Source organism: Panthera pardus, unplaced genomic scaffold (assembly GCF_024362965.1).
Source record: "Panthera pardus isolate Hobbes unplaced genomic scaffold, ASM2436296v1 HiC_scaffold_13, whole genome shotgun sequence".
NCBI lineage: Eukaryota > Metazoa > Chordata > Mammalia > Carnivora > Felidae > Panthera > Panthera pardus.
The window spans coordinates 41300455-41327424 of NW_026526688.1; the positions used below are offsets into that span (position 1 = coordinate 41300455).

Genomic DNA, 26970 nt, shown 5'->3' on the forward strand with positions numbered 1-26970 from the left:
TGGGGACACAGTGGTTGAGCCTGCATCTGGCACGACGGCATGACTGGGGTGGGTGGCATCTTGCCATGTGATTACAGAGCTGGGGAGTCTGGAGGAGCTGGAGAAGAAGAGGGTCTGCCGCATCATCACCACCGACTTCCCCTTGTACTTCGTGATCATGTCACGGCTCTGCCAGGACTACGACACCATCGGCCCTGAAGGGGGCTTTCTGAAGAGCAAGCTGGTCCCCCTGGTGCAGGCAACGTTCCCAGAAAACGCTGTCACCAAGAGAGTGAAGCTGGCTCTGCAGGTGACACAGCCCTCCCTCCTCACTAGTTGCTCCCCCCCCCCCGCCCGTCCAACTCAGTTTATGGAAGGTGGGAGGAATTCAAGGCCCCCAGGAAGACTTCCCCAGCACATCCCCCACTTTTGTCCAATGCCTTAAAATCCCAGTTAGAGTTGTGACCTTAAAGCTCAGAAGTCGGGTGAATGGGGTAGGGCGGGCGCGCTCCCTGGTAAGTTGCAGAAAGCCCCAGATTACGCATTAAACCACAACGCCAGCATGCTCGCATGCTCGATGTGAGAGAATTCCACGGGGCATCCTGGAGAGGTAACTAATGGTGAGCAAGGGTGGTGCCATCCACGGAATGGGAGCAGCAGGAGATGGGGAGAAAGGGCTCCGGAAAGAGAGCTGAGCAGTGATATCAGCCCCAGGATGGGCTCCATGCCCAGCAAAACAGATCTGTGTGGTGCAACAGTGGAAGGACCGCTGCACCCCCTGGGAGCCTTTGCCTTCTGTATAAACAGCCTGCTCTCCCTCTGGGGATGTGCTGGCCCTCATGAACAAGCCCCCCCTGCTGCTGGAGGCTCAGTGCCTGCCTTTGCTACCTTGCAGGCCCAGCCTGTACCAGATGAGCTTGTCACCAAACTCCTGGGCAACCAGGCCACGTTCAGCCCCATCGTCACCGTGGAGCCACGGCGCCGGAAGTTCTATCGCCCCATTGGCCTTCGGATCCCACTCCCTCCTTCCTGGACAGACAACCCGAGGGACAGCGGGGAGGGGGACACCACCAGCCTGCGCCTACTCTGCAGTGTCACTGGTGAGAGGTGCCCCTGTCCCATCTTCTGGGCAGCAGCAGCTCCTTCTGGCCACATGAAGGAGAGACAGAAGGGGAAGCCGGCCATCACCTTGCTTCGGCTTCCCTAGGCGATGTGCTCTTTGAAGGGAGGGAGGGGCAGTCTGTCTGACTAGAGCCTCCATGGAATAGCTCGAGGAGGGGGAGGGTGTGAGAGAAGAGATGTGCTCAGGGCCACACAGATGTGCCCATCTCTGCCCTTTCATGCCCAGCCCTTGGCAGCTCGGCAAGCCGTGTTTGTGCCACCTGAACACTGTCCCCCAGCCCACCTCTGTTCCTGTTGTAGGAGGAACAGACCAAGCCCAGTGGGAAGACATAACGGGGACGACCAAGCTCGTGTATGCCAACGAGTGTGCCGCCTTCACTACCAACGTCTCTGCCAGGTGAGCCCAGAAACCCTGGGCCCTGCACCGAGCGGTCAGCGCTGCCCTGATCATGGCTTATCCCCAGGCCTTGACCCACCCACCCCGTGCTTAGGGCCCCCCATTTCCCCTTTCCACACAGAAGCCCCCACCCTGACCACCAGGCTTTCTAGAGCAGCCATCCCCATGGCTTATGGGCTCCTTCTGTTTGCACGGACATGAAGTGCTCCATCTGGCCCATAGAAACGTGCTTATAATCAGCCCTCTCTTTTTAGGTTTTGGCTGTCAGACTGTCCTCGCACTGCTGAAGCCGTGAACTTCGCCACCCTGCTGTACAAGGAGCTCACCGCAGTGCCCTACATGGCCAAGTTCGTCATTTTTGCCAAGATGAATGACCCCCGGGAAGGGCGTCTGCGCTGCTACTGCATGACAGACGATAAAGTGGACAAGACCCTGGAGCAGCATGAGAACTTCATTGAGGTGGCTCGGAGCAGGGACATAGAGGTACCATGGCTGGACGTACTGTGAAAGTGCTTGACTAGCATCATCTCCCTTGATCCTCATACCCGTGTGTGCTTTTATCATCCCCAGTTTACAGATGTGGGCACTGAGGCTGAGAGAGGTTAAGTAGCCTGCCCAAGGTCACATGACTAAGTAGAGGGTAGAGAAAAGATTTGTCCAAGTAGTCTGACACCAGAGCCCACAGTTTTACCCACTATGCCAGGGTTCTGGGAACGCCCCAATGCGGCAGGGAGGGCGGCTGGACAAAGGAGGTAAGGAACAGGGACTAGATTTGAACCTATTACTGACCCTAGGAGACTCATCATGTTAAGACAAGTAAGAAGCCAGGACCTTTCCAAAAGTCTGGCCTTGGAGTCTGTTCTGAGCCTTCTTGGGGGGCTGAGGGCCCAGAAGGAAAAGCACAAGGCCGGAACTATGGAGCCCTACCCCTAATCCTGATTCAAGGACAAACTAGACAAAGGACTGACTCTCTCTGGGCCTCAATTTCCTTACCTATCAAATGGGGTCATGATAACTTCTCAGTCGAAAGCATTATATACACAATAGGGATTCTTATAATAATGGGTGAGATTATGCTATAACATGGTCCTTCCAACACTTCTCATAAACTAAACATTGCAGAACAAGTGTGAAAAGAGATCCAGCTTTTGGGGGGAAGCCATATTTTGATACTTCAGTGGAGTTCTAGAGTACTCTGATATCAACCCTGATCAGCCACCCAGGGATAGGTAAAGATTCCTGCTTGTTGTAAAATCCTCTGAAGTAAGGGGGCACCTAGGTGGCTCAGTTGGTTGAGTGTCCAACTTTGGGTCAGGTCATGATCTCGCAGTCCATGAGTTCGATCCCCACGTCGGGCTCTGTGCTGACAGCTCAGAGCCTGGACCCTGCTTCAGATTCTGTGTCTCTCTGCCCCTCTGCCCCTCCCCCGCTCATGCTCTGCCTCTCTCTCTCTCTCTCTCTCTCTCTCTCTCAAAAATAAATAAACATTTAAAAAAATTCCTCTGATGTAAGGAAGCATGCCTCCCTCATTTCAGCCTTGGGAACAAAACCTTTTTCAAAACAAATGGCGGGTTGTGTCTCATGCTGTAGAATGAGTATGATCTGGCAAAGAGATGACCAAAGCTGAAGGCAGGACATGACATTTGCTTTTCTCCTACAGGTTTTGGAAGGAATGCCCCTTTTCGCGGAACTCTTTGGGAACCTGGTGCCCGTCAAAAAAGCTGCCCAGCAACGGAGTTTCCTCTTCCAGTCGTTTCGGGAGAACCGTTTGGCCATACCTGTAAAGGTGCCAATCTCTCCTCTGGGTCTACAAGGTTCTGGGAGGCAGAAGTCTCTAAGCCAACCAGCCTGGTGGCCTCTGGAACAGCACCCCCCCGAATCTTGCTTTTGTGTGATTGAATTTAGGTGAGGGACAGCAGTCGAGAACCAGCAGGGTCCTTGTCATTTCTGCGCAAGGCGATGAAGTATGAGGACACCCAGCACATTCTCTGTCACCTGAACATCACCATGCCCCCCTGTACCAAGGTGAGCTGCCCTCCGATGAGGACCCTCACCAGAGATGGGGTTCCCTGAGGAGGTCCCGAAACAGACGCAAGGGCGCGTGCTTCCCAAGGACCTCTTACCGTCACAAAGCAGCCTTTGAAGGCTCTTTGCCGTCTTCTGGACAGTTGACGGTGGCCTGGCAGGGAGAGTGTGCCCTGGCCCTTTCTGCAAAGCTAGGACCAGATGCCAGTGTCAGACAGTGGTCTGCATGTTCTCACTGTGGGCCTTGAGCCCTCTAGGATATTCCTGTTCGAAGGCTAGAAGGAGCCCAAAAGATGTCTACCTGAGCATCCCTCGTCTGGGCTCTCTGAGGCTTAGAACTGGGTGTCACATTGCTCAAGGTGACCCAGCTGTTTGATAGGCTTTTTCAGGCCTCCTTTTCATATACTTGCTTATCTTCCCCAGGGTGCCAGGCCCTCAGAGAAGGGAGCCCTGGTGTCTCAGCCACTGCAAACACCCAGATTTTTGAGCTCAGCAAAAGCGTCTTGACCAAGTATGTTGATTTATCCATACCTGTAAGAGCATCTGAGTCACCACTGCGCAAGGGACTTTGGAGGGATCATATGTCTCCATGTTCTTGTTGGTGTCGTTTGGCTGCTGCCATCGTTGTAATTGTCAGCCTTCCGTGCCCAACTAGGGAGAAAGCAAGGTTACATCCATATGTCGTGGCTCAATTTCTCTTTACTGTCTGGGGAGAGTATGAGTGCACTTCTCTTTCAAAAGAGGATTTCCTGCACCCAGAGCTAGCATCTGGGTGCTTCTCTGTAGGGCTGGAGTGCTAAGCCTCGGACTGGTGCCAAAAATAGGTCTTTTGAGTATAAAGGAACCCAGAAAGAAACACTGGTTTTTAAGTTCAAACCCCAGCTCTGCCACTCATTAGCTGAGCTGCCTTGGGCAAGTTACTTAACCCCTCTAGGCCTCAGTGTCCTCATGGATGAGATGGGAATAGTAATTGTACCTGCCCAGGGGCTGTTGTGTGCATCAAACAGGGCCTGTCACGTGGTAAAGGCCATGTGAGCTTGCCATTACTATTAGTGATAAAGTGTGTGACTCTCATCACTCCCTCTGGACCCCCACCTCTTCGCACACATCTGCTCTTTGTGTTGCGGCTCCAGAGACACAGACCTACTTACTGTTGGCCGGGATTGGCGTCATGCCCACCCCATAGCCCCCGGGCTCCAAGCACCTTCCCACCAAGGGGGTAACCCCAAGCCCAAAGCACCCTTTCCTCATCTTTCTTCTGCAGGGGAGCGGAGCTGATGACAGGAAGAGGACGTTGACTCCCCTGGCCCTGAGATACAGCATTCTCAGCGAATCGTCACTGGGTATGAACCCCTTTGTGATATGTGCTCACTGCCTTCCCAGGAGGTTGTGGGTCACATCACTCCCCCTCACTCCTTCAAGAGCTCTGCGTTGATGCGATTTCCTTAACTCGTTATGAGCACAGCATGCAGAGCCTTTGGCCCTGCTCCCCACGGAATGCTTGCAGGCCAGCAAAGAGAGGTCTGCCGGGGGCCAGAACATCCATCTGAGGTCATTTACCCACACCTGCCCATTCTGTGTCCTGCCAAGGCTGCTAAATGAAACCCAATGCTTCTCCCTAGGTTTTCTTAGTGGGACCGACCGAGCAGATATGAAGATGGCTATTATATCAGAGCACCTTGGCCTCAGCTGGGCGGGTAAGTCGGGGACTTGGGGGCAAAAGGCACCTTGCCAGTCTACACGTACCCCTCCGGCTTCTTGCCTCTACCTCTTCCTACTGTCCTCAGTGCATCTGATGTGTGATTGTCTTGTGCAAGTCTGTTGCCCAAGCAGTGCCTTTGGGTATACCCATGGAAAGTAAGCTCCCACCCTCCTCCATTCCTGCCCGGTTTTTCTTTTTTTTTCTGCCTGGGTTTACTTTATAAGAAAGAATTAACTTTTGAGATTACGAGAGACCTTAGAATTGATCTGGTTCACCTCATTTTACAGATGGGAAAATTGAGATCCAGCTGAATAGAGTGGCTCTAATTAGTGACAGAGCCCTGGAAAACCAGCCAACAAATAAGCACAGAAACAAAAAACTATGTCTCTATGACTGCCTTTCTCTTCCTCCCTGTACTCACGTTGCCCTTTCTCAAAGGCTGACTTTGTTGAAGGAAAGGAAGGAAGAAAAGGAGATGGCTCAAAATTGTTCACTTGTAATCTCTGGCTGTACCTGAGGTCTACCAGAAGTCCGACAACAAAAGGGTAGATCACATCTGAAGTGACACTGTGTGTGGGAAAATACAAGTGAAAGCTCAAAATGCGTTTTATTCAGTCACAGGACCTATAACTTAACCACCCCCCCCCCCCACCGCCTTGTTATGTTAGCTTTTATATGAATGGACTGCCTTTACTCAGTCACCCTGTGGAGAGGACTTCAGAGAAACTCAGAAGCCTTAGCAATAAGGCTTACTGAAAGGCTCTGTGACAAAAATTTACAACAGAAATTCAGGAGCTGTTCGTTCTTAAGCCAAAAAAGAATGCCTACTGCTGCTTCTTGGTGTGTGTGTGTGTGTACCTGTGCATTCTGATCCTTACCATCACTGTTCCCTCTGGTCTTCCTCATCCTTGAAATTAGACTCTGAGGCTGTTCTCCCTTCCAAAGCACCTGTGAGAAATAACAATAAAAATAATGGGAGGGTGGGGCGCCTGGGTGACTCAGTCGGTTGAGCGTCCGACTTCAGCTCAGGTCATGACCTCATGGTCCATGGGTTCAAGCCCTGTGTCAGGCTCTGTGCTGACAGTTCTGAGCCTGGAGCCTGCTTCGGATTCTGTGTCTCCCTCTCTCTGCCCCTCCCCCATTCATGCTCTGTCTGTCTCAGAAATAAATAAACATTAAAAAAAATAATAATAACGGGAGGGAGAAAGCTAACATTCTGTGTTATTGCCTTGCATTTAAATGGGAGCTTATATTTTCATTTTAAATGTAATTAGTGCCTTTCCCTGAAGAAACGTAAATACAGAAAAGCATTCCCGTGATAACTGCTTCCTGGTGGAAAGTTAGTGGCACAGACGGCACTGGAGTGGGCATCCGCAGGCTCAGCCCACTCCTGGCTCTGGCCTTAGCTTGTGCCACGACCTTGCATAAGCATTAACCTTGCTGAGAGGCTCAGCCTTGTCATCTAATAATATGTGAATTGATGAAAGAAAGAAAAGATATTCCTTCATTCGTTCATTCAATACCGATTTTTTGAGCATTCCTATCCCTGCCCTATTTTCTGGATGTCGGAAGATGTAGGTGTCTGTGTTCCCCTAGTTGCTTCCTGGTAAGAAGGAATACCAAAACCCAGGGGGCACTGTTCCTTGATTCCCGGTACTCCCTGCCAGATGCAAGGCACAGCACCTGCTGGGGGGACCGGAGGCGGGCTCACACCCAGTCTTGCTTCTCTGCCTGCAGAGCTGGCTCGGGAGCTTCAGTTCAGCGTGGAAGACATCAACAGGATCCGTGTGGAAAACCCCAACTCCTTGCTGGAGCAGAGTGCAGCCTTGTTGAATCTCTGGGTCACCCGCGAAGGCAAAAACGCAAAGAGTCAGTACCGTTAAGCTAAGGAAGCGTCCTCTGTCCAAAGCCCGTGCAGGACCTCCCCTTCACCGGAGCCTTTCTGCCTTCCAGCTCCAGTTGCCGTCTTTGCCTTGGAGCCAATCCCTTTTGCTGTCTCTGTCTCTCTGCCCCTCACACACACACCTGTCAGGGTCCTGGGGTCCTCGGGGAGTCCTATCATAAGAGGATAGGATGGTCTTGGCCTTGGCCTTTTTCCCATCCCCCGAATAAGACAAGAGACACACCAGAACGAGATGACAGCACAGGTGTAGGGTATGTGACTTCTCACTGAGTTTCTCAAACAAATGAGGACTGTCCTCTCAGAACAGAGCAAATCCTGCCTGATACAGGAACATCTTTTCCTCCAACCTGGAGGGAAGATCCGTCGCCCTGTTTTCAGCCCTTTCTCAAATAAATTCCCATACTCAGAAACACTGAGAGGAAATTGGGTGTCTGCATTTGGATCTCAAATCAACTGGTGAGGACCAAGGATCTCAAAAGGACAGTATCCTCTTCTCCTCACTCTCATTTCTTGCAGAATTCCTCTCAGATTACAAAAAAAACAGTCTTCCCATGCTTTGCAGTTGACCACCCTTAGGGTTTGGAAAAGATCTGTCAAAGGGTAACAAAAGCTTCCCCCCCACCCCCCAGAGGCAGGTAGTTTTGATTCTGACAAAGGAGGGGTGCTGAGAAAACAAATCATCCCCCACTTCCCTCCCTTCTCCACACCCCACAACATTCCCACACTGTCTATGAGGATTGGAACCCCCTTGGCCAGCGCCCCTTGTTCCCTTCTCCCCCTGCAGTGGACAATCTGTACGCAGCCCTGCGCAACATTGACCGGAGTGAGATCGTGAACATGCTGGAGGGCTCGGGCAGACAGAGCCGCAATCTGAAACCCGACCGGAGACACAGGGACCGGGACTACTCTTCGTCACCCTCCCAGATGAATGGTGAGTGTCTCCTGGAAGGAGGTGGGGCTGCGCTGGGCGCCACCTTCCAGGCACCAGCACAGGACACTTCGTGAAACCATCTTTCCCTCTGGTGGGAGGTTTGGTCTCCTCGAACTCCCTCCCTGGTGGTGCTGAGAGCAGAGGCAAGCAAAAGAGACAGGGGAGCACTCCTGTGCAGCGGGGCTCCCGGATGCTCCCCTAGACTCCAGGCTCCTGCTGCAGTCCAGGGAACAGCTGGAGTCACCCCTGCATGTTGCAGAGGCTCTCCATGGTTCTGTGCCACCAGTGGCCCCACCTCTTGGGGCCTGTGTCCCCATCTGTAAAACAGTCAGTGGTAGAGAAGCAAAGGGCATGGAGATTCTGGCCCAAGATCTGATGTGGTGAAGCTGGCAGGTGTTTTAGAAGTCCTATGAGGCTAAGTGGGCTTCTTTCCTTTGAGTCTAGTCTCTCTGTTTCTCTCCCTCCCTTTTTTCTCACTCCATCTCTTTCCTCTCATCCTTTTTAATGTGCTTCAGCATGGCACAGACCCCCAGTGTGACCAGGCCCTAGGGGAGGAAGCCCGGAGGCCCCTGACCTTTGCCCCCAGTACCCACACAGCAGCCTCCTGTGCACCAGTGTTGTTGCAGCAGCAGTGAAATTAGCCACCTGCATGAAGGAGAGGGGATTGGGGGTCCCTCACCCCTTCCCCCTCACCTGCCCTCTCTCCAGCCACTGGGCACAGAAACAGCAGAGGCCCCGCTCTTTGGAACTATCTCCTCTTCTTTAGAGTCAGCAGGTTAGATCAGATTCCCAAGATTCCTTACAGACCTTGAAGAAACAATTTTAAGTCTATGAACTATCTTCTTGTGGTGCCTAAATATGTCACCCTAGGCGGCGACATCGCGCTGTCTGTGCTTCCCAAGCGGCTAGTTTACTGGCCATTCCTGGCCACACACTCACGTGCATGCTGGGCAGGTGCCCGTGGCACGGGGGGGACCTGCCATGAGCCGGTAAGTTCTAAGTCAGTCTGGGCACGGGGCCTCCTTTTGCCAGGTGGGGCCTGTGCATGCCAAGCCCCTTACACGTTTCTCTCTCCCGTGTCCTGTGTCTCCTGAAACATGCTGGGTGCAGGGCTCCTCTGTTGATCACGTCCTGTCATCTTTCTCTTCTGCCTCTGACCTCACCTGGACCTCTAGTCCGCTCATTCTCTCGCACTGCCTATCTCCACTGTCTCCACCTCGGCCGGGTGTTCAGGAGCCGTCTGCCTCCACAGATGCATGTCGTGAAAGACTTCTAGCCCTTCCTCCCCACCAGTCTCATGGCCGTGTGCGAGGGCGTGTGTGTGCGCGTGCATGAGGGCCTGCGAGTGCCTGAGGAGTTGTCTTTCACTCTTCAGACCCGGCATAAAGGCTTCAAGGCCGTGGTCCCCTCCCATGTCCCTTGGGGACCTGGCCGGAGCATTGCGGGGACTGCTGAGTAGACCAGCTCCCTTTCACAGAGGGAGAAAGGGAGGGCAGTTGAGGAAATGCTGAAAGCTTCAGGAAATCCAAGTGACAAAATGCGTCTCCTTTTCTCTGTGATATCTGATCACTTGGTTGGGTTTCTTAATATTCCCAGTGCTGTTTCTATCAAGTCAAATCTGCAAGTTTTTGTTTCTCTGTGCCCCAGTCGTGTACCTAGATGACACAGGCCCGTAGAATTACACGAGTATAAACAAGGAAGTTATGACCATTAAAAATAAGTTAAGAAGGTGGATCCCCTGTTAAGTGTTCTTACTGCAGTTAAAAAAAAGAATCTCCCACTGGCCACAGGACTTACAACTACAGTCAAGCCTAGAGAGCCCAACGCCTAACCAGAGTTCAGAATCCCTCTGTGGGACTGACTGGGTCTCTACATGCTCTGTGACAGGTGAAATGGGCTCTGTTTTAGTTGGTCTGCTCATTTAGCAAGTACTTTTTGAACACCTACCACAGGCCAGGCGCTGGTCTAGGCAGGGGAGATAAATCAGTTCTCAAGCACACACACACAAATCTCCCTTAACGCCCTGCCCTGCCCTCGTGGAACTTACCTTCTGTTTGGAGAGTCAAACAACTGCATAACTTGTGAGGGAAGCATCTAAAGTGCTAACAGGGGGAGGGAGCAGGAGCAGAGGTCAGAGGGCAACAGGAGGCCAGTTCTTACAGGCTACCCTAAGGACATTGGGTTTACTGGTAGCAAGTGGGAGAGCCACTGGAGGCTCTGGAGGGAAAGAGTAACATAATGTAACTTAAGTTTTCAAAGGATTCCTCTCCCTGCTTTGTTGATTTTTAGACCGTCACAAACTGAATGCTTCTGTGCTTCCTGGCTTCTCTGTGTGGCCCTGTCACCCCTTCAGAGACCCCCCTCCAACAGGTCTGCTGATGAACACAGGCTGTGTGCCCTGCGTGCATGCTCCCCACCATGGCCCAAGCAGACACTCATTAGCAGATGCCTAGCTCGGTCTACTCTTCCTTTTCTGGCACTAGAATTGGCTTCTATGTGTTTATCCTGCCCTCTTTGTCCTGGGAAGACGGTTCTGGCCTGGAAAGAAGGAGCAGGAGGGATGAAAGATAGAAGGGTAGGGAGGCAGTAGCCTTCCATGGTTCCTCCAGTGTCCTCCTGGGCAGGGGCCCATGCTGGCTTGTCTGGGTGCCTGCCCGGCCCTCTGCACTGATGTCACAGCTGTACGTGGCCTTCTCTGCACCTGACCTCGCTTCTCTGCTTCTCTGAGCCTCCTGATGAAGCCATGGGGACAAAGGACAGTGCTTGAGTGCTCTGTGCTGTCAGGGAAACAGAAACTTGAGGTCTGTTTTCCTTCCTTCTTGACTCTTCCTGCCATACACACCTGGCTGGCCTGGTCAGAGCATAAGGGGGCTTAAGTTCAAAGGCCAGTTTTCTTCCCCTACACAAGAGGGAACTGCCCTGGGCCCTTGGGTAATATACATAAAGAAAAAAATTGCCTATAAAGCAAAAAAAAAAAAAAAAAAGAAAAAAAAAGAAAGAAAGAATGAATGAATGAAAAACATGTTTCTAAAAGAGAAATCAGATTTCTCATATAAAAGGAAAAAAAATGGACATCTCACATCCACGCTTGTCAGGTCCATTGGTTTGATAAATTGGACACATAGTAATGTCTTCTTAGAAAGAAAATGTGTTTTACTTCTGTCAGCTCCTGATCACAACTAGTGAGTATGGCTTTTGTCTGAGGCCAGGTTGGCTGCCCTTCCTTGTCTAGCTGGCTACTAACATTAAGCTATGAGGGTGATCATTATGTCTTGGTTAGCAGAGACCCAGCAGGATAACCTGAGATGGAGACTTAGGGAGGAACTGCTGGTCTGTGCTCTGCCCCAAAGCAGTATGTATGGTTGCCTCTTACCTGATTTCCCCAAAATGCAACTCTGGAGAGGAGAGCTCTAGACTGAAGGGTGGGCTGGTGGCTCCCATGTGGCAGAGCCACGTGTGACTGTGAGAAAGACAGGCACTTCTAAAATTCAACTAGGGGACACAGCAGACCTTATTATAGTCTGATCCATCCCAGATCTTGTGAGATAATCCTCATGACGATGTGCTCAGGCCTTATGAACATTGTTCTGACTTAATAGTAATCACCACTGGCACTGAGTATGACCATCTATGGTCTCAGATCCAAGCTTGTGAGGATGTGGATAGGTCAGTGGGTGTCCTCTGGAGACTGAGAGGGAGAAGCAAGGCATACACCCTAAACATTATTACTAGAGGAGAGGCCCCAGAATAAAGAAAAGGCAGGAAGTCCTGGGAGAGGATGTGCATGCGTTTTCTTCGTGGACACATTTCATTTGTGTGACATTCCATGAAGTGACCACCATGGAAGTTTTAAGGAGGATAAGTCCCAAAGGATACCCAAGAAAGAGCCTCCAGTATTCTGTGGCCAGTAGAGCTACCCTCTCCTGGTCCTTATCAGGTCTTACTGAGATTCCCAAAAGTTACAGAATACTCACTTGGCTATTATTTGAGGGGCTATTTAAGATGCATTCCACTTCTGGGGTACCTGGCTGGCTCCATCAGTGGAGTGTGTGACTCTTGATCTCGGGGTCATGATTTCAAGCCCCACCGAGGGTGCTGAGGTTACTTAAATGAATTTTTAAAAAAGAGGATGCATTCCACTGCTGGCCAAAATGAGGTATTAAGGACTGAATATACCCTCCTGCTTAAAAAAGCCAAAAAAAAAAAAATGGGCCAAATATAGGAAATAATGGTTTTCAAGACTTTAGACACAGTGAACAAAAGGCAGTGATCTATGGGACCTAGGAAATAATTGAGGGAAACTCTGTAATTGCTAGTTTCTAGGTCATGACATAGGGCAGAGAAATCCAAGAAGTTTCCCTGGGTTGAGGAGACGTTGAGAATCCAGAGAGAAAGGAGCAGCTAGAGTTGCCAAGATATACAGTGCCAGAGAAAACATAGCTGCTTGAAGAATCCTGGAGCTCTTCAGAGGGTCCCCTGCAAGTTTTGGTTGAGTATTAATCAGCTATTCCCGACAGTCAGATGGATCATTCAGAAACATTGCAGAGGAAACAAAAAAGGGCCTTACCTGGAAATGGAGAGTAACTAGTCCTACATTGATCAATGCTCCAGCCCTATCTAATCAACCTTGAAAGCAAACCTCAAAAGGATCAGACTGTTTCCAAGTTACTTAACTGCATAACAGAACAAAGCTCAAGAATGTTTATAGGAATACAGAAATATCCAACACCCACCAAGGTAAAATTTACAATGTCTGACATCCAGTTAAAGATTACCAGACATACAGAGAGACAGGAAAGTGTGACCCGTAATAAAGAGAAAAATCAATCGACACTAACTCTAAACTGAAACAGATGTTAGAATTAGCATACAAGAATGTTAAAACAGTTATTATAACTGTATTTAAGGTGTCCAAAAAGTTAAGGAGAGACATAGAAAATATTTTTAAAAGACTCAAACCAGTCTTCTAGAGATGAAACTATAATGTGTAGGATGAAAAATACACTGAATGAGATTTGACATCACAGAAGAAAAGATTAAGGAATTTGACAACATAGCAATAAAAACTCTTCAAAATGAAACACAGAAAGAAAGGAGTTTTTTTTTTAATCTTTATTTTTGAGAGAAAGAGACAGAGCATGAGCAGGGGAGGGGTGGAGAGAGAGGGAGACACAGAATCCAAAGCAGCTCCAGGCTCTGAGTTTTCAGCACAGAGCCCGATGTGGGCCTCAAACCCACGAACCATGAGATCATGACCCGAGCCGAAGCTGGATGCTCAACCAACTGAGCCACCCAAGTGCCCCAAGAAAAAAATTTTAAAGCATCAATCAGCTATGGGACAATTTCAAGTGGCCTTATATATGTGGAAATAGTTTCCAACAGAGAATGGGTGAAAAAACATTTGAATAAATAAGGGTTGAAAAATGTCCAAATTTGTCAAAAACTAATCCAAGAAGATTACACAAATCCAAGAAGTTCAGTGAACCACATGTACAAGAAAAATGGACACAATGATGCCAAGGCATATTTTAAGCAAATTGGTCAAACTAGTGGTAAAGTCTTGAAAGCAGCCAAAGAAAAAGGGACATATTATGTATGAAAGAACAAAAGGTAAGGATGACATCAGTGGTGCCTGGGTGGCTCAGTCAGTTGAGCATCTGACTCTTGATTTTGACCCAGGTCATGATCTCATGTTCGTGGGATTGAGACCTGTGTTGGACTTCATGCTGATGGCCTAGAGCCTGCTTGGGATTCTCTCCCTCCCTCTCTCTCTGCCCTTTCACTGCTCGCACTCTGTCTCTCTCTCAATAAATAAACGTAAAAAAGACTTTTTAAAAAGATAAGAATGACATCAAACTTCTTGTTGGAAACAATGCAAGTCCAAAGACAGTGGAGCAACATCTTTAAAGTAGACTAAATCTTTAAAGAGCATCTCTGACCTACAACTGTATGCCTAGCAAAAGTAGCTTTCAAAAATGAAAGCAAATTCATCCCCAGGAGACCCATGCTTCAAGCAATATTAAAAAAGAAACAATAGGGGCATGTGGGTGGCTCAGTCAGTTAAGCATCCATCCAGCTCTTGATCTTAGCTCAGGTCTTGAGCTCAGGGTCGTGAGTTTGAGCCCCACATTGGGCTCCACCCTGGACATGAAGACTACTTTAAAAATAAATAAACAAATAAATAAATAAAATAATAAAAGTCTTTCAGGCCGAAGGAAAATGATATCAGACAGAAATATGGATCTCCAAGAAGGAATTAATGCCAAAAACATTAACTGCAAGGATAAATACATAATTTTCTAATTAGTTACATTATTTCCTCATTATTGAAATCTCTTTAAAAGATAACTGTGTAAACAAAAATAACAGTAATATAATGTTGGGTTCATAACACATGTGAAAGTGAAATGTATGACAATAGTACAAAAGTCAAAAAGTCAAGAGGGGAAAAATAGAAGTGTACTATTGTAAGGTGCTAATACTATATACCAAGTGGTATAATTTCACTTCAAAGTAGACTGTGATAGGTCAAGGATGTATATTATAAGCCTTAAAGCAACTATTGAAATAATAAAACAAAGAATTGTACCTAATAATTCATCCAAATAGATCAAATGGAGTCATAATAAATTTCAATTAATTCAAAAGACATAAAGGAAGAAAAAAGAAGAAAAGATGGGACAAAGAAAGTAGAAATTAGCAAGTAATAGATTTAAACCTAAACACATTTTTAAATAAAGTTTATTTATTTATTTTGAGAGAGAGAACATGTGCACACAGGTGAGGGAGGGGCAGAGAGAGGGGGAGAAAGAGAATCCCAAGCAGGCTCCACACTGTCAGTGTAGAGCCCGACATGGGGCTTAATCTCATGAACCTCAAGATTACAACCTGAGCCACAATCAAGAGTTGGATGCATAACCAACTGAGTCACCCAGGCACCCCTAAACCTAACCATACTAACAATCTCATTAAATGTAAATGGTCTGAATACCCCAATGAAAAGGCAGAGATAGTCATAATGAATATATAGGTAAGTCTCAACTATCCTCTTCAAACACAAAGTCCTTAAAAGGATGAGAAAAGATAAACTGTGCTAACACTAATCAAAAGACAACTGGAATGGCTGTATTAATATCAAACAAGTGGGTTTTAGAACAAAGAGTATTACCAGAGATGAAGAAAATAATTTCATAAGTAGTTCAAGCACATAACAATCCTAAATACTTATGCACCTAGTAAGATAGCTTTCAAATACATGAAGCAAAATCTGGGAAAACTGCGATGACAAGTAGACAAAACCACAGTTATAATGGAGACTTTAGTACCCCTGTCTTAATAATGGATAGAACAAGTAGAAAAATCAGTAAACATATAGAAGATTTGAAAAACACTACCATCCAGCATGACCTTTATTGTTGACAGTTATAAATATTCCACTCCATAACAGTAGCATGCATATTCTTTTCAGTTGCATCTGGAACTTACACTAACATGGACCATATTATAGACCATAAAGTAAGTCTTAGATTTAAAAGCATTTGAGATATACAAAGCATGTTCTCTGACCACAGTGAAATTAAATTAGAAAACAATAACAAAAAATCTGGAAAATCTTAAATATTTGGAAACCAAATAATACACTTCTAAATAACTCATGGGTCAAACAAGAGAGTAAAAGAGAAATTAGAACATATTCTGAAATGAATGTAAAGAAAAACAAAAGATATCAAAATTTATAGGATTCCAGTTCTTGTGTGTTGGACTCAGCCTATCAATAGCTAATATTGTGGCTGGACCAGCCCATGTGGTTCTTGTTATGACTGCAAGATGCCCGTTAGCAATAACCACCAAGAAACTTCAGGGGGAAAAAATTTATTAGTTACAGAACCTGAAAATTACACAGCATACTTAGGGCCACACAGCACGGTTGTCAGGGGAAAAAAAGAGAGAAGAGAACAAGCTCAGGGCTAGGGTTCTGCTATGTTGGGGGTTGAAAGTGGAGGCCTAGAGTTTCATGGACTCACTCTTTATTGGTAAATTTAAAACCTAAGAGTGGGAATTTAAAGCATGAGAAAAGAAAAATCAAGTGGCCCAAATGGTCAGTCATTGAAATCAACTGAGGTCTCCATAACAAGGGAGATTCAGTGGGGAAGGGTGGCCTGGCCCTTTATCTAGTCATGTGGTTGGCAATGTGTTTATTTGAGATAGCCATCTTTGAAATGGAAATATAGGCAATCAAAGCTTAGGTCAGACACTTGCATTACAAAAAGGAAAAAAAAAAAAAGGGAAACAAAACCCACCAGTCAGGGCTTATCCTACACCAGTAAGGCAGTACTTAGGGGGGAATTTATGTCACTAACTGTCCACATGAGAAAGGAGAAACATTCTCAAATCAATGACCTCAGCTTCTACCTTAAGATATTAGAAAGAGAAGAACAAATTAAACCCAAAATGACCAGAAGAAAGGAAATAATAAGAAAACAAAAAACTAGAGAAATCAATAAAATCAAACTTTGGTTCTTTGAAAAGATTGATAAAATTGACAGACCTTTAGCCAAACTGGTTAAGAAAAAGAGAAGACAAAAATTACCAGTATCAGGAATAAGAGAGGTCATGTCACTACAAATTCTATAGATAGTAAAAAGATGATAAGGGATGGTTATGACAGTTTTATGCCAATAACTGAAAGCATAGATGAAATTGACATCTTTGAAAGATATGTTATCAAAGCTCATAGAAAGAAATACGTGACCCTAATAGCCCTATATATATTAAACTAAATTAATACTTAAAATTTCTACAAAGAAAACAGCAAGCCTAGATGGCATCACTGGTAAAATCCACCAAACATCTAAGGAAGAAATATTTCATGTAGAAAATGTAAAAGAATATAATACTTGCCCACTCATTCTATGAAGCCAGCATTACCCTGATATTAGGGGGGGAAATATTATTAGAAAGCTATAGACCAATATGCTTCATAAACATTTATGCAAAAAATTTAAATTTTATCAAGTCAAATCCAACAGGATATGTAAAAGGATAATACATTATGACCAAGTGGGGTTTATCCAAGGAATGCAAGGGTGGTTTAACATTCTAAGATATATCAATATCTGCTTCTCCATGTAATGAGCTTGGAAGCTGCCACTCTGTATGTGCCAACAAGTAAGAAGCTGAATAGACTGAAACATCAATTCTTCTAGGATCTGTAAGAGAGGTAAGGGCACAAGGCAAATTTGCTGCCCCCAAAACTGGAGAGTCTGACGGGGGGATATGGAGAATATGAATTTACCAGAGCAGAGACTCATGAGTGGAAACCACCTCAGGAGCCCATGCTGGAGTAGGAAAACCAGAACTGTAACTGACAAATTGCTGGAGGCTCAGTGTAGACAACTCTGAGAGTTTAAAAACTTCAGGGGGACTTGGTCTGGGGAGGGAGGCGGTGCATAATTTTGTGAGATTTACCTCCAGGAGGTTCAACCAGTTTCCCACAGTAAATTATCAGGAAAATCCCCTTGTGCTTCCAGCAGGGGGAGGAGAAAAGGAACTATTTTTAATTATGCCAGAGCACTGTTGTTCTTAACAAGGCCTGCCTTCAGGGGAAACTACTTAAGGAGAGCTTAACACCCTGGGGTTACTATCAGAGCCTAACTGATCTGGGGGAGGGAACTACCCAACTCCGGTCACCTAGCCTTCCTCTTGGGAGAAAGAAAATAAAATACCTAACTCCAGCCCATGCTAGCCATCTTTTCCCATCTAAAGTAAAGGGGAAATTTTTGTAATACTTGTCAAGTTCACAGTCCAGAGGCATAGGCTTACTAAAGGTCTGAGACTTAATCATAGGACGATAGAATGCTTCCCCTTCCCCCACACTTCACCACTGCATTACTAAAGGCCTATTTACAGCAGTTCCTTTATCCAGGATATCATATCTGGATTTCAAGGAAAAGGTGTCAGATGTACTAAAAGGCAAAAAAACACAGTTTGAAGAGACAGAGCAAGCGTTAGAACCAGACATGGCAAGGGGTGTTGGAATTACCAGACTGGGAATTTAAAACAACTATGATTGGGGTGCCTGGGTGGCTCAGTCGATTAAGTGTCTGGCTTTGGCTCAGGTCATGATCTTATGGTACGTGAGTTCAAACCCTGTGTCAGGCTCTGGGCAGACAGCTCAGAGCTAGGAACCTTCTTCACATTCTGTGTCTCCCTTTCTCTCTGCCCTCCCCTGCTCATGCTCTATCTCTCTCTCAAAAAAAGTAACTAAACATTTTAAAAAATAGGAAAAACCCCTGTGATGAATATGCTAGAGCTCTAATGGGTAAAGTAGACAGCATGTAAGAACAGATTGGCTGAATGATGGAAATCCTAAAAAAGAACCAGCAAGAAATACTAGCGATAGCACTGTAACAGAAATGAAGAATGCCTTTGATGGGCTTACTAGTGCACTGGACACAGCTGAGGAAAGGATCTCCGAGCTTGAGGCTCTGTCAACAGGAACCTCCAAAACCAAAAAGTAAAGAGAACGAAGACCAAAAAAAAAAAAAAAAAAAAGAATAGAATATACAAGGAGTTTGGGGCAACTACAGAAGGTATAACATACATATAATGGCAATACCAGATGGGGAAGAAAGAAAGGAATGAATAAATATTTGAAAAAATAATAATGACTGAAAATTTACCCCAAATTAGTATCAGACACCAACCCACAGATCCAGAAAGCTCAGAGAATACAGTAGGATAAATGCCCAAAACTATACTTTTCCATATCATTTTCAAATCACACAAAGTCAAAGAGAAAGGAAAAAAATTCTGGGGTGGGGGGGGTGGGGATAGTGAAAAAAACCACTTTACCCATAAAGGAACAAAGATAATATTACATCTGACTTCTCCTAGAAGCCATGCAGACAAGAAGACAGTAGAGTGAAATATTTAGTGTTGAGAGGAAAAAACACCAACATAGAATTCTGTATCCTATAAAATTATACTTCAAAAGTGAAAGAGAAATAGACTTCCCAGACAACCAAAAATTGAGGGAATTTGTTGCCAGCAGACCTGCCTTGCAAAAAGTATTAAAAGAAGTTCTTTAGAGAAAAGGAAAACAATATAGGTGAGAAACCTGAACGTACATAAAGTTAGGAAGAGCATCAAAGAAAGATTGTGAAAATTAAATAAAAATTTAAGTTTTCTTGCTCTTAGTTGATCTACAGTTTGTTTAATAGCAATAATGTATTCAATTATGTATGCTTCTGTACATATCTTATGCATGTACACATACACACACACATATATATGTGCTTATACATAAGTGAAATGAACAAGTGATAGCACAGCAATGGTAGAAGGGATGAGAGGGAGGAATTAAGATAATTTTGTTGTAAGGAACTCACACTACCTGTGCTATAGTGCTATTTGAAAGTGGACTATAGAAGTGTATATTGCAAATTCTAGGACAACCACTAAAAAAAATTTTTAAAGAAGCATAAATAATATGCTAAGAAAGGAGAAAAGATAGAATAATATAAAATGCTCAATTAAAACCACAAAAGGCAGAAAAAGAGTAGAAGATAAAAATAGGAACAAAGAACAAGGGCAACAAATAGAAAACAGTAATATGATAGATATTAATCCAACTATCAGTAAACACTTTGAGTGTCAGTGGTCTAAGTGTACCAATTAAAAGACTGTCAGAATGGATCAAAAAATACATCTTGTCTACATGAAACCCACTTTAAATATAAAGACACATGTAGATTAAAAGTAAATACATGGACAAAAATACATCATGTTAACACTAATCAAAAGAGTGTAGAGGAAGCTAGATTAATTTCATACAGAACAGACTTCAAAGCAAAGAAAATTATCAGAGATAATGAAGAGCATTACATAATGATAAAGGGATCAATTCTCCAAGAAGACCTAATAATCCTTAACGTGTATGTACCTAACAACAGAGCATCAAACTATGAGAGGCAAAAACTGAGCAGCAAGGAGAAATAGATGAATCCACTATCAGAGTTGGAAACTTCAGCAACCCTGTATCAGAAATGGACAGACCCAGTAGGCAGAGAATTGGTCAACACTACCGTCATCAACTGGATGTAACTGGCATCTGTAGACTACTTCATCCAACAACAGCAGAATACACATTCTCCTCAAGTTCACATGGTGCATTCACCAAAGTAGGCCATAATCTGGGCCATAAAACACACCTTAACAAATTTAAAAGAATATAAATGACAAATCAATGTAAGTCATCAGATTAATAAACTAAAAAAGAAAAAGCATATGATTACCACAATAGATGCAGAAAAAGTATTTAACAATTCCAACATCCATTCCTTGTTAGAAAACAAACAAAAAGCTCCTAGCAAAGTAGGAATAGAAAGGAATTCATTCAACCTGATAAAGCATATCTGTAAAAAACCTAAAGCTAACATTACATTAATGGTAAGAGACTCAATGCTTATGAATTGATGAACTGAATGTTACGTAGTAACAAGACAATGATGCCTACTCTCACTGCTTTTGTTCAACATTAGGGATGCTAACCTCTTTGGCCTCAGCCACAGCAACTTCTTACTAGATATGTCTCCAGAGGCAAGGGAAATAAAAGCAAACACGGACTATTGGGACCTCCTCAAGATAAAAACTTCTGCATAGCAAAGGAAATAACCAACAGAGCTAAAAGGCAACCAAATGGAAATGGGAGATGATATTTGCAAATGACATATCAGATAAAGGGTTAGTATCCAAAATCTATATAGAACTTATCAAACTCACACCTGAAAAAACAAATAATCCAATGAAGAAATGAGCAAAAGACGTGAACAGACACTTTTCCAAAGAAGACATCCAGATGGCTCACAGATACATGAAAAGATGCTCAACATCACTCATCATCAGGAAAATACAAATCAAAACCACAATGAGATACCACCTCACACCTGTCAGAATGGCTAAAATTAACAACTCAGGAAACAACAGATGTTGGCAAGGATGCAGAGAAAGAGGAACACTTTTGCACTGCTGGTGGGAATGCAATCTGGTGCAGCCACTCTGGAAAACGGTATGGAGGTTTCTCAAAAAATTAAAAATAGAGCTTCCCTATGACTCAGCAATTGCACTACCGGGTTTTTATCCAAAAGATACAAAAATGCTGAATTGAAGGGTCATATGCATCCCAATGTTTATAGCAGTACCATCAACAATAGCCAAATTATGGAAAGAGCCCAAATTTCCATCGACTGATGAATGGATAAAGAAGATGTGGTATACACACACACACACACACACACACACACACACACACACACAGGAATATTATTCGGTGATAAAAAAAATGAAATCTTGCCATTTGCAACAAGGTGGATGGAGCTAGAATGTATTATGTTAAACAAAACAAATCAGAGAAAGATAAATATATGGTTCAGAGAAATTATATTTTTCAGACAAAAATAAATATATGTGGAATTTAAGAAACAAAATAGATGAACATAGGGGAAGGAAAGGAAAAATAATATAAAAACAAGGAGGCAAACCATAGGAGACTCTTAAAATACAAAGAACAAACTGAGGGTTGCTTGAGGGGTGTTGGGTGGGGGGATGGGATAAATGGGTGATGGACATTAAGGAGGGCATTTGTTGGGATGAGCACTGGGTATTATATGCAAGCAATGAATCGCTAAATTCTACTTCTGAAACCACTATTGCACTATATGTTAACTAACTTGGATTTAAGTAAAATTAAAAAAAAAAAATACAGATGCTAGCCAGTACAATAAGCAAGAGAAATACAAAGCAACCAGATTGGAAAGATAGAAGTAAACTGTCTCTATTCACAGACAATAAGATCACCAATATAAAAAATCTAATGGAATCTACAAAAAGTGATTAATAAGTGTGTTTAGTAAGGTTGCAGGATACAAGTTCAGTATCTAAAATCAATTGAATTTCTATATTGTTTATCCTAGCAGTGAACAATTTTAAATTGAAATTTTGAAAAGAATATCGTTTACAATAACATTGAAAACATTGAAATACTTGGAGAAAAATCTGATAAAATGAAAGACTTATGCATTGGAAACTACAAAACATTACTGAAAGCAGTTGAAGAAGACCTAAATACATGTAGAGGTGCACCTTGTTAATGGGTCAGAAGACTTGATATTGTCAGTTCTCCTTTAAAGGATCTGTATGTTTGATGCAATCCTGATCAAAACCCCAGTAGGCTTTTTTTGTAAACAAAGTCATTCTAAAATTCGTATGTAAAGGACCTAGAATATCCAAGGCAACTTTGAAAATGAACAAAATTGGAGGACTCACACTACCTGACTTCAAGACTCGTTACAAAGCTACAGTAATTATTACAGTTGTGGTACTGTCATAAAGATGAATGAATTAGTGGAACAGAATGGAGTCCAGAAACAGATCCATATATATATATATGAACAACTGATTTTCAACAAAAGTACAAAGGCAGTTTGGTGGATAAAGGATAATTTTTGCAAGTGGGGCTGGAACAATTGGATATTCATAAGCAAAAATGAACTTGGATTCCTACCTTGCATCAGCATATACAAAACTTAACTCAAAAGGGATGGTAGACTAAATGTAAAACTGAACATAAAAACTTCTAGAAATAAACATAGAACCTTAAAACTTCTAGAAGAAAACATGAAAGAAAACCTTAGAAATCTCGGGTAAGGCAAAGATTTCTTAGCCCCAACTCCATAAGCACAATCTGTCAAAGAACAAATTGGTAAATTGGGCTTCTTCAGAAACAAAAACCTGCTTTTCAAAATACACTATTATGAAAGTGAAAAGATGAGCTACAGTTTGGGAAGAAATATTGGAAATAATCATCTGATATAAGACTTGTATCCAGAATATGTAAAGAACTCTCAAAACTCAATAATAAGAAAACAAACAACCCAGTTTTTAGCAGAGCAGATTTGAACAGTTAACCCCGAAGATACAAAGATGGCAAAGAAACACATAAAAAGGTGTTCAACACTAATACCCATTAGGGAAATACAAGGAGATACCACTACACCCCTGTCAGAATGGCTAAAATGAAAAAGGTTGATCATACCAGGTGTCACTGAGGATAGGGAGGAATTGGCACTCTCATATCATTGCTGGTGGGAATGTAAAATGAAACAGCCAATTTGGAAAGCACTTTTGTTTCTTAAGACGTTAAAGTACACCTATCATATGATCCAGCCACGCTACTCCTAGGTGTGTATCCTAAAGAAACAAAGCATATGTTCACATAGACAAGCAGCTTTATTTGTAACAGCCCCGGACTGGAAGCAACTCAAATGTCGATTAACAGGTAAATGGATAAACTGTGGTGCATCTAATGGAATACAGCTCAGCACTAACAATGGATAAATCATCAATACATCCAACAGCAAGGATGTTACCCAAATAGGCCAAGTGAAAGAAGCCAGATTTAAAAAAAAAGTACATACTGTCTAATTCCATTTATATAAAGTTCTGGGAAATGCAAACTAATGTATAGTGTCAGAAAGCAGATCAGTGGTTACCTGGGAACACGGACACAGAAGGAAGGATTATAAAGCATGAAGACACCTTTCAAGGGTGATGAATATCCCTCTTTTCATTGTGGTGATGGTTTCATGAAACTCATCAAATTATCTGCTTTAAATATGCACACTTACTGTATGTCAACTATACCTCAATAAAGCAATTTTAAAAGATGCTAATGGCAAAATCTAGTAGACCAGACCACTCTTACTATGTGCCCTGAGCTAGTTGCTGTACCTCTAGTTCCCTAATCTATAAAGTAGGAGTGATATTGCCTTACTCACAGGGTTGTTGTGACAATTAAAAATAACATATTTGGTATGTTCTATACAAAATGGATGCTCAATTAGTAACTGCAATAATACGATAATGCCTTCAAGAATAAGAAGAGAATAATCACTTGACTCTAAAATGTTCGGCTCACATATATTCCAGAGAGATTACTGTGGATGGTTTGAAGGCCCTTGGCCCTGGTTTCCCAATGGGTCATGGTTTCACATACAGTCACTTTGATTTAACATGGGAAGATTTGTTCTGTCCATTTTTCCTACTTTCCCACCTCCTCTTTGTTCCTCCTCTTTTGGCCAGAGCTGAAAGGGGAGTCCTTTAGTCTTGGCAAACGCAGCCCTGCCCTCCCAGCCACCCCACCACCTGATGGTCTCTTCGTCCTCCTTCTCATTTTGGGACCTGGAATCACATAGACTTGTAGAGATCGGTCAGCGAGAGAACTCTCCTGGGAAGATTAAGGGAGGCTGTATGTCAATCACACAGCATGGCTCCTGGCTCCTGGAACACATCTTTAAGTCAGCAGTTGTGGTTTGGCTAAATATGGCTGAGGTCATCCACTCTGGCTCCTGTACCCTCCTCACACTCTGGAGCGCTCTGGCCAACGGATTCCCAATCCTGTTCTAAGAAAGTGGGAGGAGGAGGGAGACACCACCCCTGCCCTCAAAGGGTGTACAGTCCCATGAGCCAGCTCAGTGAGAGAACATAGGATGGGCTCAGAGATTGCCAAAACAAGGTGAGCTCAAGTCTCAGGGAAAACGTCATGAAAAAAGAGGATGACGGGAACCTGTCTTGTTTGTGTGCGTTGGTGTGTTTGTAATCCTCAGCCCTTCACACGGTACCTGGCACGTAAGCGGGCCTCAGTTCACACCTTTTGGTTGAACAAGTGAGTTAATGAGGAGAGCAGCAGATGGTATTGTGTCAAGTAGAGAAGAACTGGGAGAGCAGGAGCTGAGTTCCAGACTTGGGATAGGAGGGTCCATGCGGCCGGAAGAAAGGCCAGGCCCTGGGAAGAGCTGGATGTGGGGTGGTGAGGGGTGAACGGCGGGATGGAGAGTCTGAACGCTAGGTTAGGGGCCTCTCTGGCACAGGGAGGTCCTTAGAGACGCTGTAGGGGCGGCCTCGCCCATCCCCAGGGGTCCTGCTCTAAACCCCGGTTCCCCAGACGAGCTGAGCTGACTGGAGAAGCTTGTGTTCCGGTCCCTTCTCCCACCCACAGATGGGTACCAGCTCTGAAGGGGAGGCAGAGGCCCTCTTTGCCCTATCCATGGACCCCCACTCCTGGCTGGAGGAGAGCAGAGGGGCCAACTGACAGAACGTGCCCTTTCAGCTCGCACTCAGATTCCTCATACACGTGCACGTGCCACTCACCCAGGCTCCTAGTTGCTGCTGAACGTCAGGGAGCCAGTGCCAGAGCCAACCAGAAGGCTAGCAGGGCCTCTTGTCTGAGCCAGTCTCAAGGAGTAGCCAGAGGAACAGGCTGTGGTGACCCTCGGGCTATGCATGCAGCGGCCTGAGCTGGCTGACTGCTGACCTGGAGCTGGTGTGAACTGAGCAGGGCCAGGAGCGTCAGGGCAGATGTGCCGGGGCCTCCTGCTGCCCTCTGACCTGGCCTCCTATTTTGAATGCTTAGAACTCTCCCTTGTGCCACTTTAGAGCACTCAGCATTTCCAGAACCAGTCTGCAACTTGAGGAAAAGTTACTTCATCTGGCACCAAATGGTTTGCCATTTGACCAGCGCTCGGAGGGTGGGTGTTCGGTGCACCCCGTTAGACCCCTCCAAGGCAGCTTGGTTATTGCCCCCAGACCTGGGTGGGCAGTACCCTCCCTTGAAGGTACATTCCTGACTGATACCCCAAGGACTGTGCTAAAGGAATGTTTCAAGCAAAGAAAGAGCAACATTTCTTTCTGCCCAGACATCAAGAAGTGGGCTTTCCTCTGGTTAGACAGATTGGAGCACAAATCCTTTGACTCAAGGCTTCTTGATCTAGCGCTCTGAACTGGACAAGAAAGAATTCCAATCTCTTCTCTTTGCCATTCAGCAAAGGATCCCTCGTCTCCACCCCCTACTTCCTGGCTGTCCCCCACAGAGCCTTGTTTCTCCTGCCCTGGTGCCCGGGGCAGCAGCCACAAGCCTGAGCATTGGACACGGAGCTTGGAAAGCCCCCTCCCCGGAATGTGCATGCATTTTCAATGGCTGTGCCTCTGTGTGTGTGTGTGTGTGTGTGTGTGTGTGTGTGTGTGTTTGCGTGTGCGTGCATGCACAGGCGTGTGCGTGTGTGTGGATTTGCACGTAAGTGTGTGTGACAAAAATCGCTTCTGGAGCATGTTGCCCTCTGTCTGCCCATCCAGGTTACTCCTCGCTGCAGGACGAGCTGCTGTCCCCTGCCTCCCTGCAGTACGCACTTCCCTCTCCGCTGCGTGCAGACCAGTACTGGAACGAGGTGGCCGTCATAGATGCCATCCCATTGGCGGCCACGGAGCATGACACCATGCTGGAGATGTCTGACATGCAGGTGTGGTCTGCGGGCCTCACACCCTCCCTGGTCACTGCTGAGGACTCCTCTCTGGAGTGCAGCAAGGCCGAGGACTCTGACGCCACCGGCCATGAGTGGAAGCTGGAAGGGGTGCTCTCCGAGGGACCCCAGGGCCCCACGCTGGGCTCTCTGGACCTTGTGGAGGATGACACAGTGGATTCAGATGCCACAAATGGCCTTATCGATTTGCTTGACCAGGAAGAAGGTCAGAGGTCAGAAGAGAAGCTGCCAGGTCATAAGAGTCAGGAGGACTCCACAGGTGTAGGTCAGGACTCAGAGAATGAAGTGTCTCTTGTTTCAGGCCAGCAGAGGGTGCAAGCCCACATCACAGAATCCCCCAGCGTGAGTCGGGTGATGGAGACCAGCCAGGACAGGTAAGGGCCGGGCTGCCATGACAGGATATGTTTCGTCTTCCTGGGCTTCGGGTGAGATGGTGCCTGACAGTGAGTACAGAGGGAATGCTTAGGTGCTGCCGCTGACCTTGACCCTGCGCTCTAACTGCCCAGGAGCAAAGCAGCTCAGTGTGGCGCCAGCTGG

General features: G+C 45.3%; 1 protein-coding gene across 22 annotated transcripts in view; it reads left to right on the forward strand.

The window, feature by feature from the left end:
* The window catches only part of ANK1 (ankyrin 1), a 219338-nt gene that overhangs the window by 174976 nt on the left and 17392 nt on the right, over nt 1–26970 (forward strand). For 10 of the 22 annotated variants that reach the window (XM_053901029.1, XM_053901036.1, XM_053901025.1 and 7 more), the window contains 12 exons: nt 78–289; nt 875–1079; nt 1402–1498; nt 1753–1981; nt 3159–3284; nt 3404–3523; nt 4788–4866; nt 5146–5220; nt 6963–7094; nt 7913–8059; nt 10349–10429; nt 26249–26807. In XM_053901029.1, the coding sequence (XP_053757004.1) occupies nt 78–289; nt 875–1079; nt 1402–1498; nt 1753–1981; nt 3159–3284; nt 3404–3523; nt 4788–4866; nt 5146–5220; nt 6963–7094; nt 7913–8059; nt 10349–10429; nt 26249–26807 (2062 nt within the window). The remainder of the gene's footprint in view (nt 1–77; nt 290–874; nt 1080–1401; nt 1499–1752; nt 1982–3158; nt 3285–3403; nt 3524–4787; nt 4867–5145; nt 5221–6962; nt 7095–7912; nt 8060–10348; nt 10430–26248; nt 26808–26970) is intronic. The other 12 variants (XM_053901037.1, XM_019440691.2, XM_053901039.1 and 9 more) reach the window with 2 other exon arrangements.